At 40.9% G+C, this 13,265-nt stretch overlaps 1 protein-coding gene across 1 annotated transcript in view; it reads left to right on the top strand.

Moving 5' to 3' along the window:
* Positions 1 to 13,265, top strand: part of CDH12 (cadherin 12) — a 436,693-nt gene that overhangs the window by 127,878 nt on the left and 295,550 nt on the right. The window contains exon 2 of the mRNA XM_019521449.1: positions 6,912 to 7,327. Coding sequence (XP_019376994.1) covers positions 7,097 to 7,327 — 231 coding nt within the window. The 5' untranslated portion in view covers positions 6,912 to 7,096. The remainder of the gene's footprint in view (positions 1 to 6,911; positions 7,328 to 13,265) is intronic.

Genomic DNA, 13,265 nt, shown 5'->3' with positions numbered 1-13,265 from the left:
ATCTGGCCAGATAAAATTCCTATGGGGAGGCAGAGAGCTCTCTCCTCCTGCCAGTAGGCATCATGAAACTACAAGCAACGTACCCCAGGAAGTGGCCTAGTGATTTCTGTAAGTAGAAACCTGGAAACCTGCCAGGAGTTAGGAATTATATCGAAGCAAGTCATGTCTTTAAAAGGTCACTGTATCTAATCTCTGTAAAGACTCAAGTTGCTTTTGTTTGCTCAAAGTGTATTCTGACTTCCTCGTCCAACCCTCCGTTCCTATCTGATCAATAAAGGTGTTAGTTTACAAGCTGCATTGTTGGGCACTGAAACAGAGAGAGGCCTTCTGCCTCTTGTCTGGCCAGCAAAGTTTGTCTCTTTATTTTTCCCCACTTCTTCCTGATGCTATCTTGGGATGCTTCAGGCTGAAAGAAGCACCTCAAAATATTACCATGGGCAAAGTACCCTCTAGATTCATGTGGTCTTTGTGCCCTGGGCTGCACAGAACCATGCCAAAGACCAGTGCCCAGATGGTGGCAGTGTTACCCTAGGCTTGTGAGTATTCTCCAGGAAGTGGGACAGTTGGCTGTAGGCTCCCTGAGGGAGACCCTTGAAGCGAGGTTTTGTGACTAGCACAGAGAGGCAGATGTCTCTGCATGGTAGCACCCCCTACTGTGATGCCACAAAACCTTTCCTTCCCCTCACCCACAGCCCTCCCCATCCTAATCTACAATTGTCAGCATATCCTTGTGAACCTTTTCCTTTCTCCCTACCCCGGACATGCACATCACCTGCCCCAGGAGATCAGTGAGTTCTCTTTACTTCTGCATAGTCCCTCCAGTTGATGTTATTCCACTATGCATAATAAGTTAACAATCACTAGAGTATCCATCAGAAGTGATGTGACTACCTCCAATGTGGGAGTCCTAACAATCAGAGTAGAGCAGTGGTGCTCACTGGTTTGGCCCTGCAGGATAGATGAAGGGCGTGGAGCCAGTCCATTGGGCGATCCAGCCCTGGGGCCACATGCTGCCTCTACCCAGCTGGGATTGGACTCTGGGGGTCCTGCATTGCCTTTGACCAGCTGGGATAGGACTCCATAAGCCCTGCACCACCACCATGTGTCAGGACCAGGCCCTGCACATCTGAGCTAGTGTGTAGGGCCACAGCCCATCGGGCTTCCCACAGATATATGGGGAGCACCACATGTGAGATGACACAGCACTGGGGGTTGGACTATGTCTAAAGGCCCAGGGTTGAGCACCCCTGGAGAACCATTTTTTTTCTCTGTTACTTGTCTTCGTTTGAGTAGTTGATGCAAATAAAAATAGCTGTTGAAGCAGGGACTGAGGCATATTCAGGTAAGAAAAACACAGCACTGTCCTGCTTAGTACTCTGGATGTTCAGGGACAAGATACAGCATCAAATTCTTGCTTTGGAAAAATCAGAGAATGAATTTGAATTATATTGTAAAAAATCTCCAATGCGTGGCTTAGCTACCAGACAAGAGGGTGTGCTAAAATAGATTTCTCTTCATCTCTTCTGTTGGAGGTGGCTCATTTGGCCTGGACTATTTCAGTATTCAGTGAGGAGTAGGCTGAGAGGGTAGAGAAAAAACGACTTCTTACTAGTGGGTAGGATATTTGCTAATCTTCCAAAAAAATTGGGACCTAATTTTGTACAAACACAGAGTAAGGCGCAATTCCTGCCCTTAAGACACTAATGTACATGATGGAGGCAGAGAAAATGGTGGTAAAAGGTATGTGATGTCATTCTAGTGTTTACAAATAGCAAAATGAAGCTCAAACAAAATCAAGAAGGGGATCCAGGAAGGGATGGGTGCTTCTGATGTGTGTCTAAATAAGTTTTGAGAGTCTCTGTACAAATCACTTATTCAAATTCACACAGTAAAGAGGCAGGAGTTGAGGTCACACTTTCTGCATCCCAGCTAAATTCTTTTAGCCACAAGATTATCCTTTCTCTGAAATATTCTCAATAGATAGTGACAGCGTAGGCACCTTTTAGCTGTCATGGTACTATTTCTTATTTCCAGATATTGCAGACAAATGAGTTTAGATGGTCAACCATTACGGTACATTCCCATTTAGAGATCTTAAAAGATTTCCATCTGGCACAGATCTACCATTTTTCACTACTGGCAAGAGTTTTCAAACCTCTTTGTGAGTATGAAGAAGGTTGTCCTGTATTAGCTGTTGTTTCACATAAGCAAAAGCATTCTCTCTGATGACAGATTTATGATTAAGGTGGCTGGTGAAATGTTCCCATCATCAGAACATAATGGATACTTTGTCAGTAAGCAATTCACTTCCATTCACAGAGGTACAATTATCAGCCTTGTGGGATATGAAGACAGTTTTGAGTGCTCCATAGAATTTTAGTGTTTATTTCTAGTCTACAAGCAACAGTAGCTCATCTGCTGTCTTCCCCAGCCAGTTATTTTTCATACATCCATGCTTATTCAGGATTTCTTCCTCAAAGATCTCAACAAATCTGCTTGTTAAGCACATATTAATGCTCACAGAGGACATATATTTGTCCTTTTTGGAAGAAATGGTAGCCACTGCTAGGCTCAGTGAAATGATTCTCATCTGCTGTTCTGGAATAAGGGCTCAGCAACAGTGCACAAGACCTTCCATTCTAAGGCCACCATGGTTCTCTCTGTTCTGTTGGTTATTATCTTAATGTGAGAATGGCATTTGCCATATTTAATAGATGTTTAATAGATATTGACATACAGTCGAACAATTGAAGCTTCAGTTTTTGGTTCTGTAAACAAGAACAAATGTTCTTATATGTCATTGCCTCATTAGGACATCCCCAATGCAGTCAGCTAAGGACATCCTTAATAGATATTCCCAAGATACTGACTTTCACACAGGGAAACTGAACAAATGGAAGAAGTATAGAGCTTCAGTCGTAATATGGGCAAGGTCCCATGCACATCTTTGGGATTCTTATCTTCGGCAAGGGTCTCTGTCCATAGCTTCTTTTGTAGGATAAAGCAGTATGTAGGCATACTGAAGACCATGAAGGGTATAAGATTAGACATATAACTTCCACACTTACAGCTACTGTACCAGAAGGATATGCGGGGCAGAACATTTTAATCTGCATCAGGAAGGACAACTAACTACTACCAGGCTTGTAAAGAGAGTTTAAGCCAAAGTACTTTAGCTTTAAGTTTAAACATTAACTGCAGTTGATTGCCTACTTCCTCCTTTCCCTCTTCCAGAGATATTCATCTGGGCACAGAGAAGCATGGATACCAGTCTTAAATACCTAACAGAATAGACACCAATGTAAAGAAGCCAAATATAAGTTTCAGGCACCCAAATTGGCATCTGGGTTTGAAAATCAGTACACAGATAAAAACAAAAGCACAATACAATAAAAAAGAAATCAAGGGAGAGAGAGAGAGAAGAAAATGTACAACAATTCTGAAGCTAGCATTGGCTAGATGTGTTACTAAATATACTGAATGTTGGCCCTTTTTTCCAGGTTTCCCCCAGTTCTGGCAGAAAATAATGATGTACTTTTGTTTAAATTCTTTCCCTTAGTTCCCAATCTCCCATTGCTTAAGTATTTTTATCTGACAGAAGCTTGATGCAGGGAAATGGGAAGCTTGGATGCTGGAGAGTTGTGATTTAAAGATTTAAGAGTTTTGGTCTTCCCACCAACAGTGTTTTCACTTGGTGAATTCTGCTGCAGCTGATGAAGAGGCTGCTCTGCAATCCTACAACACCCCGTTTCCCCCCCCCCAGTGCGCACGCACAGAGACACACACACACAGACGCACGCAGCATGGATTTTTTAGGTAAGAGGTGAGTGTTAGCTATACCATCACTTCAAATTAATGCTGCCACATTTCCCTGGTGTTTATATTTTTAAAAAGCAGGCCCAGAGACCCCCAGAGAAGGGGTTAAAGTGTTAGTGATGTACTTGGATACCAGCCTTCCAGCCATAGGGGAATTGTTCCCCTTTCATTGGAGTCCTTCAATCTCGTTGCACTTTAAGAGCTCCCTGGCTGACAGATGTGGCCGGAGGCTGAGGTCTTCCGGGAAAACCGTAATGTACTGAGCAGAGTCTTCTCAGTAAAGAACTATGATGCAGCTGTTAAATTGAAAACCAAATGATTTTTAGGCCTGTAGAGCTATAAGGGTTGTCCTGGAGCTTTTTGTATTGCTATTTATTTTTGTCTCTAATCTATGGCTGAGCAATTGGAGGACACCTAGATTTCTGTTCAGATGATCCATAGTGGTTGAGATTTTGCCATACATACTAGCCAGAGAGTCAGTAACTGCTGAGCAGGGAAGGCATATGAAGCTGGCAGCTCAGGAACTGAATTATTGATTAACACAATTTGAATGGAATGCTGTGTACTGTATATGCATTAAAGTCATCTGAACTGTTAAATAAATAAAGCTGTTAACAGAAATGCACTTCATGTGTACCAGGACTGAGCATATGTGGGCATATAGCATTAAAGGGTCCTCTCTCACAACTTCTGTTAATGGTTCAGCCAATTCTGTTTGTACGAGCACTATTTTATTTTGCAACCTATGGATCTTCAATTGTCAATAAAAGGAGGAAATGGCTTGCATACACCTGGGGAGGGGCAGGATCCTTTATTAAAACCAAATGTGTGGGGCAGATTTGTGTCCCTTATTTCCTTTATTTGTGTCCTTTATTTCCCTACAGCAAATACCTTACTTTAATCCTTTCTGAAAGTAAGGATCAAACAGTCACTTTAACTGACGTCGTCATCACCACACTTTAATCTCATCCTTTATTTGGATCTTTGCATGTCCCTTTGTTTGCTCTTCAGATTTTGAAATGAGCGCAGTTACAGAGGAGAGGAGAAATAGAAAACCAAATGAAATCCTTATGACAAGAACAAAAGCATGCATTTCATCTTTGAAATAGAAATACTTGTAGAGACAGATTTTTTTTCTAGCATTCTTCTTTCCAAGAACTTGTAAGATTTCTCTTAACACCCAAATATGTATTCTTGACATTAAGAGAATGATTACTGCTGATGATAACATTATTCACAAGGCAAATATATCCTTTGACAATGCTTTAACATGAAAATATATATTCAGTAAAGCAGCTTGCCATATCTTCTTTACTAAGGGCCATATTGCAGCATTGATTTTTTTATTATTATTATTTTTTACGCAGAAGTCTCCACAGAAATCAATGAAGACTTCTGCTGAAAAAAATCAATGGCACAATATGACCCTAACAAAGTGGTAAATTTCATGGTGATATAAATTGTATTTTGTTTTTTAAGATGTAAAATGCACCTGCCTTGAAGCAGTAGAGAGTCTGCTTGACTAAGTGTGAAACAGAATTTCAGCCACTGAATCTAGATCTTAATGAGAGATGCTTTGTTGTCCAGTAGGTCTCCATCAGAGTCCCAGTTTGGTGGCATTCTTGATGCAAGCTGTTTTATGCAGCTGTGTTATTTATAAAACAACTCCTACCCCCTGCCGTGCAAACGAACAGTGTCCCATGTAAAATCATGTTTATTTGCACTCAGTGAAGAGCAGCAGAAGCTGGACAACTGTATTTGTCAAACAGACATATTGGGCCCTGTGAAAATCCAAGAGACCAGTCCTGACCCCAGCTAGCTTTATTGTCATAGGTGGATAAGCATAGAGCTTGTGAATACTCAGGCCTGCAATCTTAAAATTCAGTTTTGTTGGGCTTGGGTTCAAGCAAATTTCAATTACTTGAATATTAGTGAAAACTGAATGCAAAAAGGGATGGGTGTTAAGGCCACATTTGGTTGAATTAGTTCCCTATTTCTATAATATAGAAAAAAAATCTATGTTATATACTTTGAGCATGATGATTGTATTAACTACTGTTAATGAGTCATGGAAATTCATAAGAACAAAAACACTTCAGTAATTACACTGTGGCTGGGAAACACCACATTTTTTTTCTCCCTATCAGTCATTGTATTAAGTAATCTGTGCTAAATTCACAGAGTAATGTTTTTAATATAATCACTGGGAACCTACTTAATAAGGTTTGGCCCCAAGCAGGCTGTGAGCAGCTCCAGGCTTTTCGAACATCTGCACTCAGCAGTCTCCAGCAGCCTGGGGAGCATGTGGGGTTTGTTGGGAGGCATGTAGGAGTTCCCCATCCCACTGGCCTCAGCCAACGCAGGCAACCTGCATGCCCTCCTCCCCACCAGAACAAAGGTTGGATGTGTGTCCTGTTTGCTACCAGTCTAACCTATACCACTTACAGGAAACCATGTAACATATCGATTCCATCTCAGGCTTTTTAAGTGGCTACACTTAGCCCAAGAGTTGAGTTTATTACGTCAGAGAATAGTTAAAACTGCTTTAATTTGTTCCCCATCCCCCCTTAACTGGCTCAGAGTACAACAAAGAGGTATGGGTACCTCTTTTCTCATACATGTGGGTATGGGTATTTTTTCACTTTAAGACAAGTGATATCAGTGCATCTAGAGCTGGAGGAAGCAGGCTTACATTTTGCAAGCTCACATTTTGTAGCAGAGATAAAAAGTAAAGCATCTCACCTATTGCTCCACTATCCCTCAGTATTTTCTATGTGAATCAGAAGTAAATAACTTGAAATCACTGAGATGTGACAGGTTTATTTGATAACTGGGCCATAAAGGAGAGGCTGCATACTTGTCTTCAAACTGACACAAAAGTAATGCTAAGTAGAGTCAGAATGAACCATTCTTATGGTAGCTTTGCAGTAGTCTATAGCAGCTCAGTGCTGCAACCACAGTACTAATGGTTTTTAAAGCTCTGGTTCTTGAGCTTCTCTCTCTGTCTCAAGGAGCTAACTAGGTGTGAGAATTTAGATGAACACTTCAATGTAATTTTATGTAATTTGATGTTGCCATGTAAATCTCTTTTATAGGTCCCTTTAGATGGAATTTAATGCGGCAAAAACCTTGTCATCAGAAGGATTAATGTCTGCATTAGCATTTCCGCAATAAAATCAGAAGCTAAGTGGTGGAGGCCACAGACACCTCAAACCTGGATTCTACGGCTCAGCATTAAGTGCTGGAGTTTTTATTACTTGCAGTAGGGAAGCCTTTGCCAATGCTTACAAGGAACTGCTTATCCCTTCTTCTTTGGGTCCTGTTTGATGGAGGTCTCCTAACGCCACTGCAGCCACAACCACAGCAGACTTTAGAAGCCGAGCCAAGAGAAAATGTTGTCACAATGCCAGGGAGGAGGTCATCCGCCCAGCGAGTCAAACGAGGCTGGGTATGGAATCAGTTTTTTGTGCTGGAGGAATACATGGGCTCCGAACCTCAGTATGTGGGAAAGGTAATTTGTTTTCTATCTATTAATATAACTACTAAAGTGACAAGACAAATAATAATATCTACTATAAATATGCGTGTGCCCCTGCTGCCTCCCACACACGGATCAACCTGACTCTTCTTGTGCTGTATCTTCTGTATTTGGTGGTTTGCAAAGAATATAAATGGAACAGCACTACATTTAACACTGGTTTAAATGAGAGGCACATCTAGAAAGTCCCTCATTTTTACAGCAATTAAAAAAGAATATGACCCATACTCTGGTATTTCTTACAAGTCATGACAGAAACAAGGAAAATATTAGAGGTTTTAACTTATTCTATCTTGAGCATTGTGTCAGGGCCCAAACTGAATGTATCAGTAGCTGTAAGTCAATCACTTGGTAGATGGGCAAAAGATCCATTGTTTTCCACTGGAGTTATGTCCATTTATCCCAACTGAAGATTAGAACCTATGTGTTTAGCAGACTTGGTTACTAATAAAACCCTGAGTTACAAACATTGATGATTTTCAAAATATATGGAGCTTGTTCTATGACACTGATTACATTTTAACTGATTTTTTCTTATCCATCATTTTGTGGTTAAAAAAACCTGAAGAATTTGGAAAACATTTTACTATATGATAACTAAACATTTAAAACATACTGTAATAGGAGCTGTAAGGGTGCATTTTTTTTTAATTTTAGTCCTGGATGTTGGAACAATTTTAGAAGTTAGATATGAATCCACATATCTTAGGCTCAGGGTAAAAACAGTCATTTGTGTGAATTGGTATAGTTACTCCAGTTTGGCAACCACAGACACCTGATTTTGCTCTTTTAAAAACAAGTCGTATTTCAATACCGGTTGCTTTGCTTTTTGACCACTGATACTGCTTCCGTGCAGACCTAAAATGGCAAATTGACAAGTGTCTATGTATTACATAATTCAAACAAACATACAATGAAGTTCCTACACTGTGGATGCACATCTGTATGCAGTGTCTGTCTGTCTCTATTGTACCAACCATTGTTTTTGTGATTCATGAATAAGTTGTCAGGCAGTTGTATGGCAGGGTAGTGGAGGCTTTAGAAAGTTAGATTATGGGAATGCAACTTGAACTACAGTGGTGCAAATTATTATATTTACCTAAGGGTGAGACTGGGATGGCAGCCTTGTTGTTAAGTTATATCTCTCTTCGGCTCCAGAACCAGGTGCTTGCGCAGAGGTGGACTCATGCAGAATGCGGCCTGCAATCAGCCCAGCTATAAGTGCGGTCTTCAGACTTTGGAGATCAAAGGCAGCTGATGTGATGCTAGCCACGTCACTAGGCTGTTGTGCTTTAACTTTGCTAGCCCAGTGGATCATTAGGACTTTGGTCCTGACATAGACATTTATGTGGTTCCATTGAATTTTAAGTATAATCTATCAAAAATCTGTGATGCTTTGAAAATTCAGCTGTGGATGTTCTACTGGTTTCCCTTTTTTCCTTGCTATATACTATTCCTCAGTCTTAGTTAGCCTTTACTGGCCTCTGAAAATTAGAGGCGTGATTGATTTTTGTTGTTGTTGTTTAAAGCACCCAAAACTGCTAGTGAACAAGCGCTAGAGGCTGCTTGCTATAGAGATGTAGCATCATACTTCTGTCCTTACTTCAACATCACAGACATTTTCCTCATTTTTGTTGTGAATTTAAATGCTGTCTGTCTATTCAGGGAAGTAGTAGTTCATTCAAAATGTAATCAGACTGACAATTATGGCAACCTCATGTCCTCACATTCCCTCCCACTCCTCCCTCCCCACTCCTGCCCAAATCATTCTAAGCAAAGTCCTCATAACTAGGGAAGGGAATAAATCAGAAGGCACCATAAAATCTGCCATTCTAATTTAGGTGGAATGCACTCAAATACTACAGTTTTAGAAATTTGTTCAAGACACTAATGCACATATCTATTAAGATTTGAAATGTTAGATATACATTCTGAGTCTAAAAACACAAAGGTAACATGATGATCCTCTGTAATTATCCCAAAAAAGAGGAAAATTAGAGGATAACATTTTGTCTTAGAATTACATTCCCCTCCCCCTAACTCTAGCTTCTATATAGGGCAGAGGAATGAAATAAGTTTCATATGCAATGACTGACTTCCCATTTTCTGTGGCACAGGGAATGCTAATGCTAAGTATGTCATAGTTAAGGGAATGGTGGTGTGTTCTTCCGCATATCACGCACAGATACCACATATAGCTATTGTGGCTCATGGGCCTTTATGTTGCTTCCCTAGCCTGCTTTACAAAGGATTTAGGTCTGCTTCTAGGTTGTCAAAAATACAACCAGATTATATGTTTAATATATATCTAGAGAAGAAAACATTTGGGTTCCTTTACTGGTCAAACCAAAGGAGTCTTTATGACTAAGGAGGAATATTCATTATAGCCAGGTACAGACATTTCACTTTTACCAGTATAAGTGATCAGAAACTGGCCTATACCTGTAACAGAACAGAAGTTTGGTGCACATTGGGCATTTATGCATGTGCTCCAGAAGCGGGGAGGCACTTTAATTAAAGTGGCTCTGAGAGCTTCTTTAATTAAAGCACCCAGAGCATCACACGTATCAGAATCCTGGTGCTGAAAAATGGCAGCATTAACTAAAGCTCATTGAAATAATTTAAAATAGCCTGGTCTAAAATAGGCCTGGATCAACGTGCACTCAGACTTAATCGATTTAGGTTAGACTGGTGACTTGAACTTCTGTGCCAGAACCCCTAGCAATTCATGTTAGGTCATTGCCAGCATCCCACACTACTTTACAGCCCCCTGCTAGTGCCTTCCTCCCTTGCAGGGAAGTGTGCTGGCACTCACCTCATACTCAGCTCGTCTGACTGAGTGCCCAGCAGGCCCTACTCCCTAAGCAATCACAAAGCCAAGTTAATGCAGATCCCTTTCTAGCACAGACCCTTTCTGCAGCCCCCTTTCCTGCTTCTGGCCAGCTGTCAGCAGCAGGCAGGCATGCAGTGCAAGGGGAAAGGGAGGTGTCCCTGCACAAACCCCGTCATGAAGCACCCCACAGTGTGCACAGAGACTTGACTATGATGAGTCCAGAAGAACCCCTGTGAGCAGGCACAGCACCATGAAGCCCAGGTGGGCTGTTGGGCATGGGCAGCTTTGTGGTGCTCCACCTGCTTCTGGGGTTCTCCTAGGCTTAGTGTCAGGTCTGTGTGTATGTCATGGGGTGCTTCATGCTGGGGTTTATGCAGGGTCTCAGATGCCTCCCTTTCCCCTCCCCCCAAGCCCCAGCTGACAGATGTTTGTGGCTGATAGCTACTCCCACCATACACGCAGGGATTCCACCATGATTAAACAAGATGAACTTATGGACATTTATAAAATGTTCAAATCATGGTACATTACATGACCAAGTAAGCTCATAAGTAGTTTCCAAAATACATTTTTTTACTTTATCTGTACTGATTCCTTAACACCAAGCTAAAGCCATATATTTTGAAATTATTCTTGTTTAGAATTACTTTATATTAAAGGTGGTATATGTATCATTTTGTCCAGAGCTTTTCCCTCTACCTTGTAAGACTATTTTGTAATTGGAATTGCAGCTTTCATATCTCTTTCTTCCAGCAAGGGTAACAGGGGACAACACAGTGACAGGTGTACTGGTGGTTACATTGCTTATTATAGAACTACAGTTCTAACAATATCTCTGTAATTTATAAATGGGGGTTTTAATGTGCCTATTAAATAGGCCAACAATTTCACTAAACATTTAGGATGACTCGTTAATTTTGGAAGCCACCTGGAAAAGAACAGAAGAGATTTATAGCGGCAGCGTCAGGTGTTATCAACCCAAACTCTCAATCCATTTTATGTTCGCTTTCAGGAGACTATCTTAAAAAGTGTCAGGTTGAAATTCAGAAGAGTTGTAGAAATGGATGGGGATTAAACTAATTCACCATTAGAAAACCTAAAATAATGCTTCAGGTTGACACATTCAGAGCTGTCAGTAAAATATCTGCTTGACAATACACTTTGCCCATTGTAAACTGAACAGTAAATCAAAGTATCAGAAATCTTAAACCTGTATATTGCATAGTGCCATGGGAAGGCACCAAAATGTGCCTCATTAGTAGACAGGTACCCTCATTGACTACTTTATAATTGATATATAGTCTGGAATACAAACGTTGGGTCCAGTGATTCCCTGAGATATCCCTGTATAAATGGAAAATATTTTGGAAGGTAAAAATGAACCCCTAGCATTCGCTGGACTGGGTGATAAATTTCTACCCTGTTGAGATATTGAAAAAGAATAATAAACACATGTATGCGTATATATAAACCCAACGGTCAAGATTCTCTTCGATGCCAAACATGGGTTATCATTGGGTCCTAGCTGTATCCTGAAGCAATTTAAAAATACAAGCTACCCATTTACTGTTCTTAATGGTACTGTATGCCATCAAGGACAGGTATGAAAGGAAGTACCTATTATGTCACCTCCTAACTTTTATTTCCCTTATATCCCCCTATATTACAGCAGAATGGCAAAAGTGAAGATCAGGAAAGTCTTTGCTGCATATTTTTAACCAGAACATAGTCTTTCTCTGGGGCTTGTTGTTTTATCTGATTAATTTGAAATACAAGCACTGGACCTTACACACGATTAATATTAACAAGGTCAGTCTCAAATCTATAACATAGTGAACAGGTATCACTGTCATGTTTGGTCGATCTGTTGGCAGATGCAGAATGGATATCTAGGGTTGTAAATGTTAATTCAGAGTGAACCATCCTCTAACCCCAAGTTACTGGCCCTTAATTAGTCTATTTCGCTACATATGTGGCCTAGATGACCTGAATTTCTTTTAAGTTATAATTGTAATTGATTTCTATTATTAAATAATGCTATAATAATAATATTTGTTTTGACAGCTGACATCCAGCTATTGTGATAGTTCAGTGATTCTCAACCTTTCTAGACCCAAGGGACTCCTTGTTTAGAAATAAAATGCCCCTTGTTAGGCTCAAGGCACATTTTGGAAAATGCAGCTTAGTTTTCACTTTTTTTTTGACTTAGAAAAAATAATAGTTCAATTTTTAAGTTGCAAAGAACTCACAAAGATAATAACAGTTCAGAATGTCTTCTACAGTATGGGTTACAATTTGAACTCTCTGGGTATATCTTTGCACACCTAAAAATGCTAACATTGTGTGGCACCCCATAGTACCTCTGAGCTAGTGCATTTGCCTCTCTAACTTAGAAATGAGTTACATCATTGAGAGAGCAATGTAAATCAATCTCATTAGTTATTCACATGATTTCATAGATTTCATAGACATTAGGGCTGGAAGGGACCTCGGAAGATCATCAAGTCCAGCCCCCCACCCAAAGGGCAGGAAGTCAGCTGGGGTCGTAGGACCCCAGCAAGATAAGCATCCAATCTGCTCTTGAAGGTGTTCAGTGTAGGTGCTTGAACCACCTCTGATGGCAGGCTGTTCCAGACCTTGGGGGCTCAGACAGTAAAGAAATTCTTCCTTATGTCCAGCCTGAAATGGTCTCACGGTAGTTTATGACCGTTTGACCTCGTCATTCCTTGGGGTGCTCTGGTGAACAAACGTTCCCCCAGATCCTGGTGGTAACCTCTGATAAACTTATAGGTGGCCATCAGATCACCCCTGAGCCTGTGCTTTTCCAGGCTAAAGAGCCCCATGGCTCTCAGCCTGTTGTCGTAAGGTCTGTTTTTCTGACCTCTGATCATGCACGTGGCTCTTCTCTGGACTCTCTCAAGCTTCTCCACATCCTTTTTGTATTGTGGAGCCCAGAACTGGATGCAGTATTCCAGCTGCGGCCTCACCAAGGCTGAGTACAAGGGGAGAATGACGTCCTGGGATTTGCTTGAGAAGGATCTATGGATGCAAGCCAGCATTTTGGTCGCTTTAGTAGCC

Source organism: Gavialis gangeticus, unplaced genomic scaffold (genome assembly GCF_001723915.1).
Source record: "Gavialis gangeticus isolate Ggan-Ray unplaced genomic scaffold, GavGan_comp1, whole genome shotgun sequence".
In the NCBI taxonomy this organism is placed as follows: domain Eukaryota; kingdom Metazoa; phylum Chordata; order Crocodylia; family Gavialidae; genus Gavialis; species Gavialis gangeticus.
Note: the sequence above shows the minus strand (reverse complement) of the source record. Positions and strands in the feature narration are given on the sequence as shown.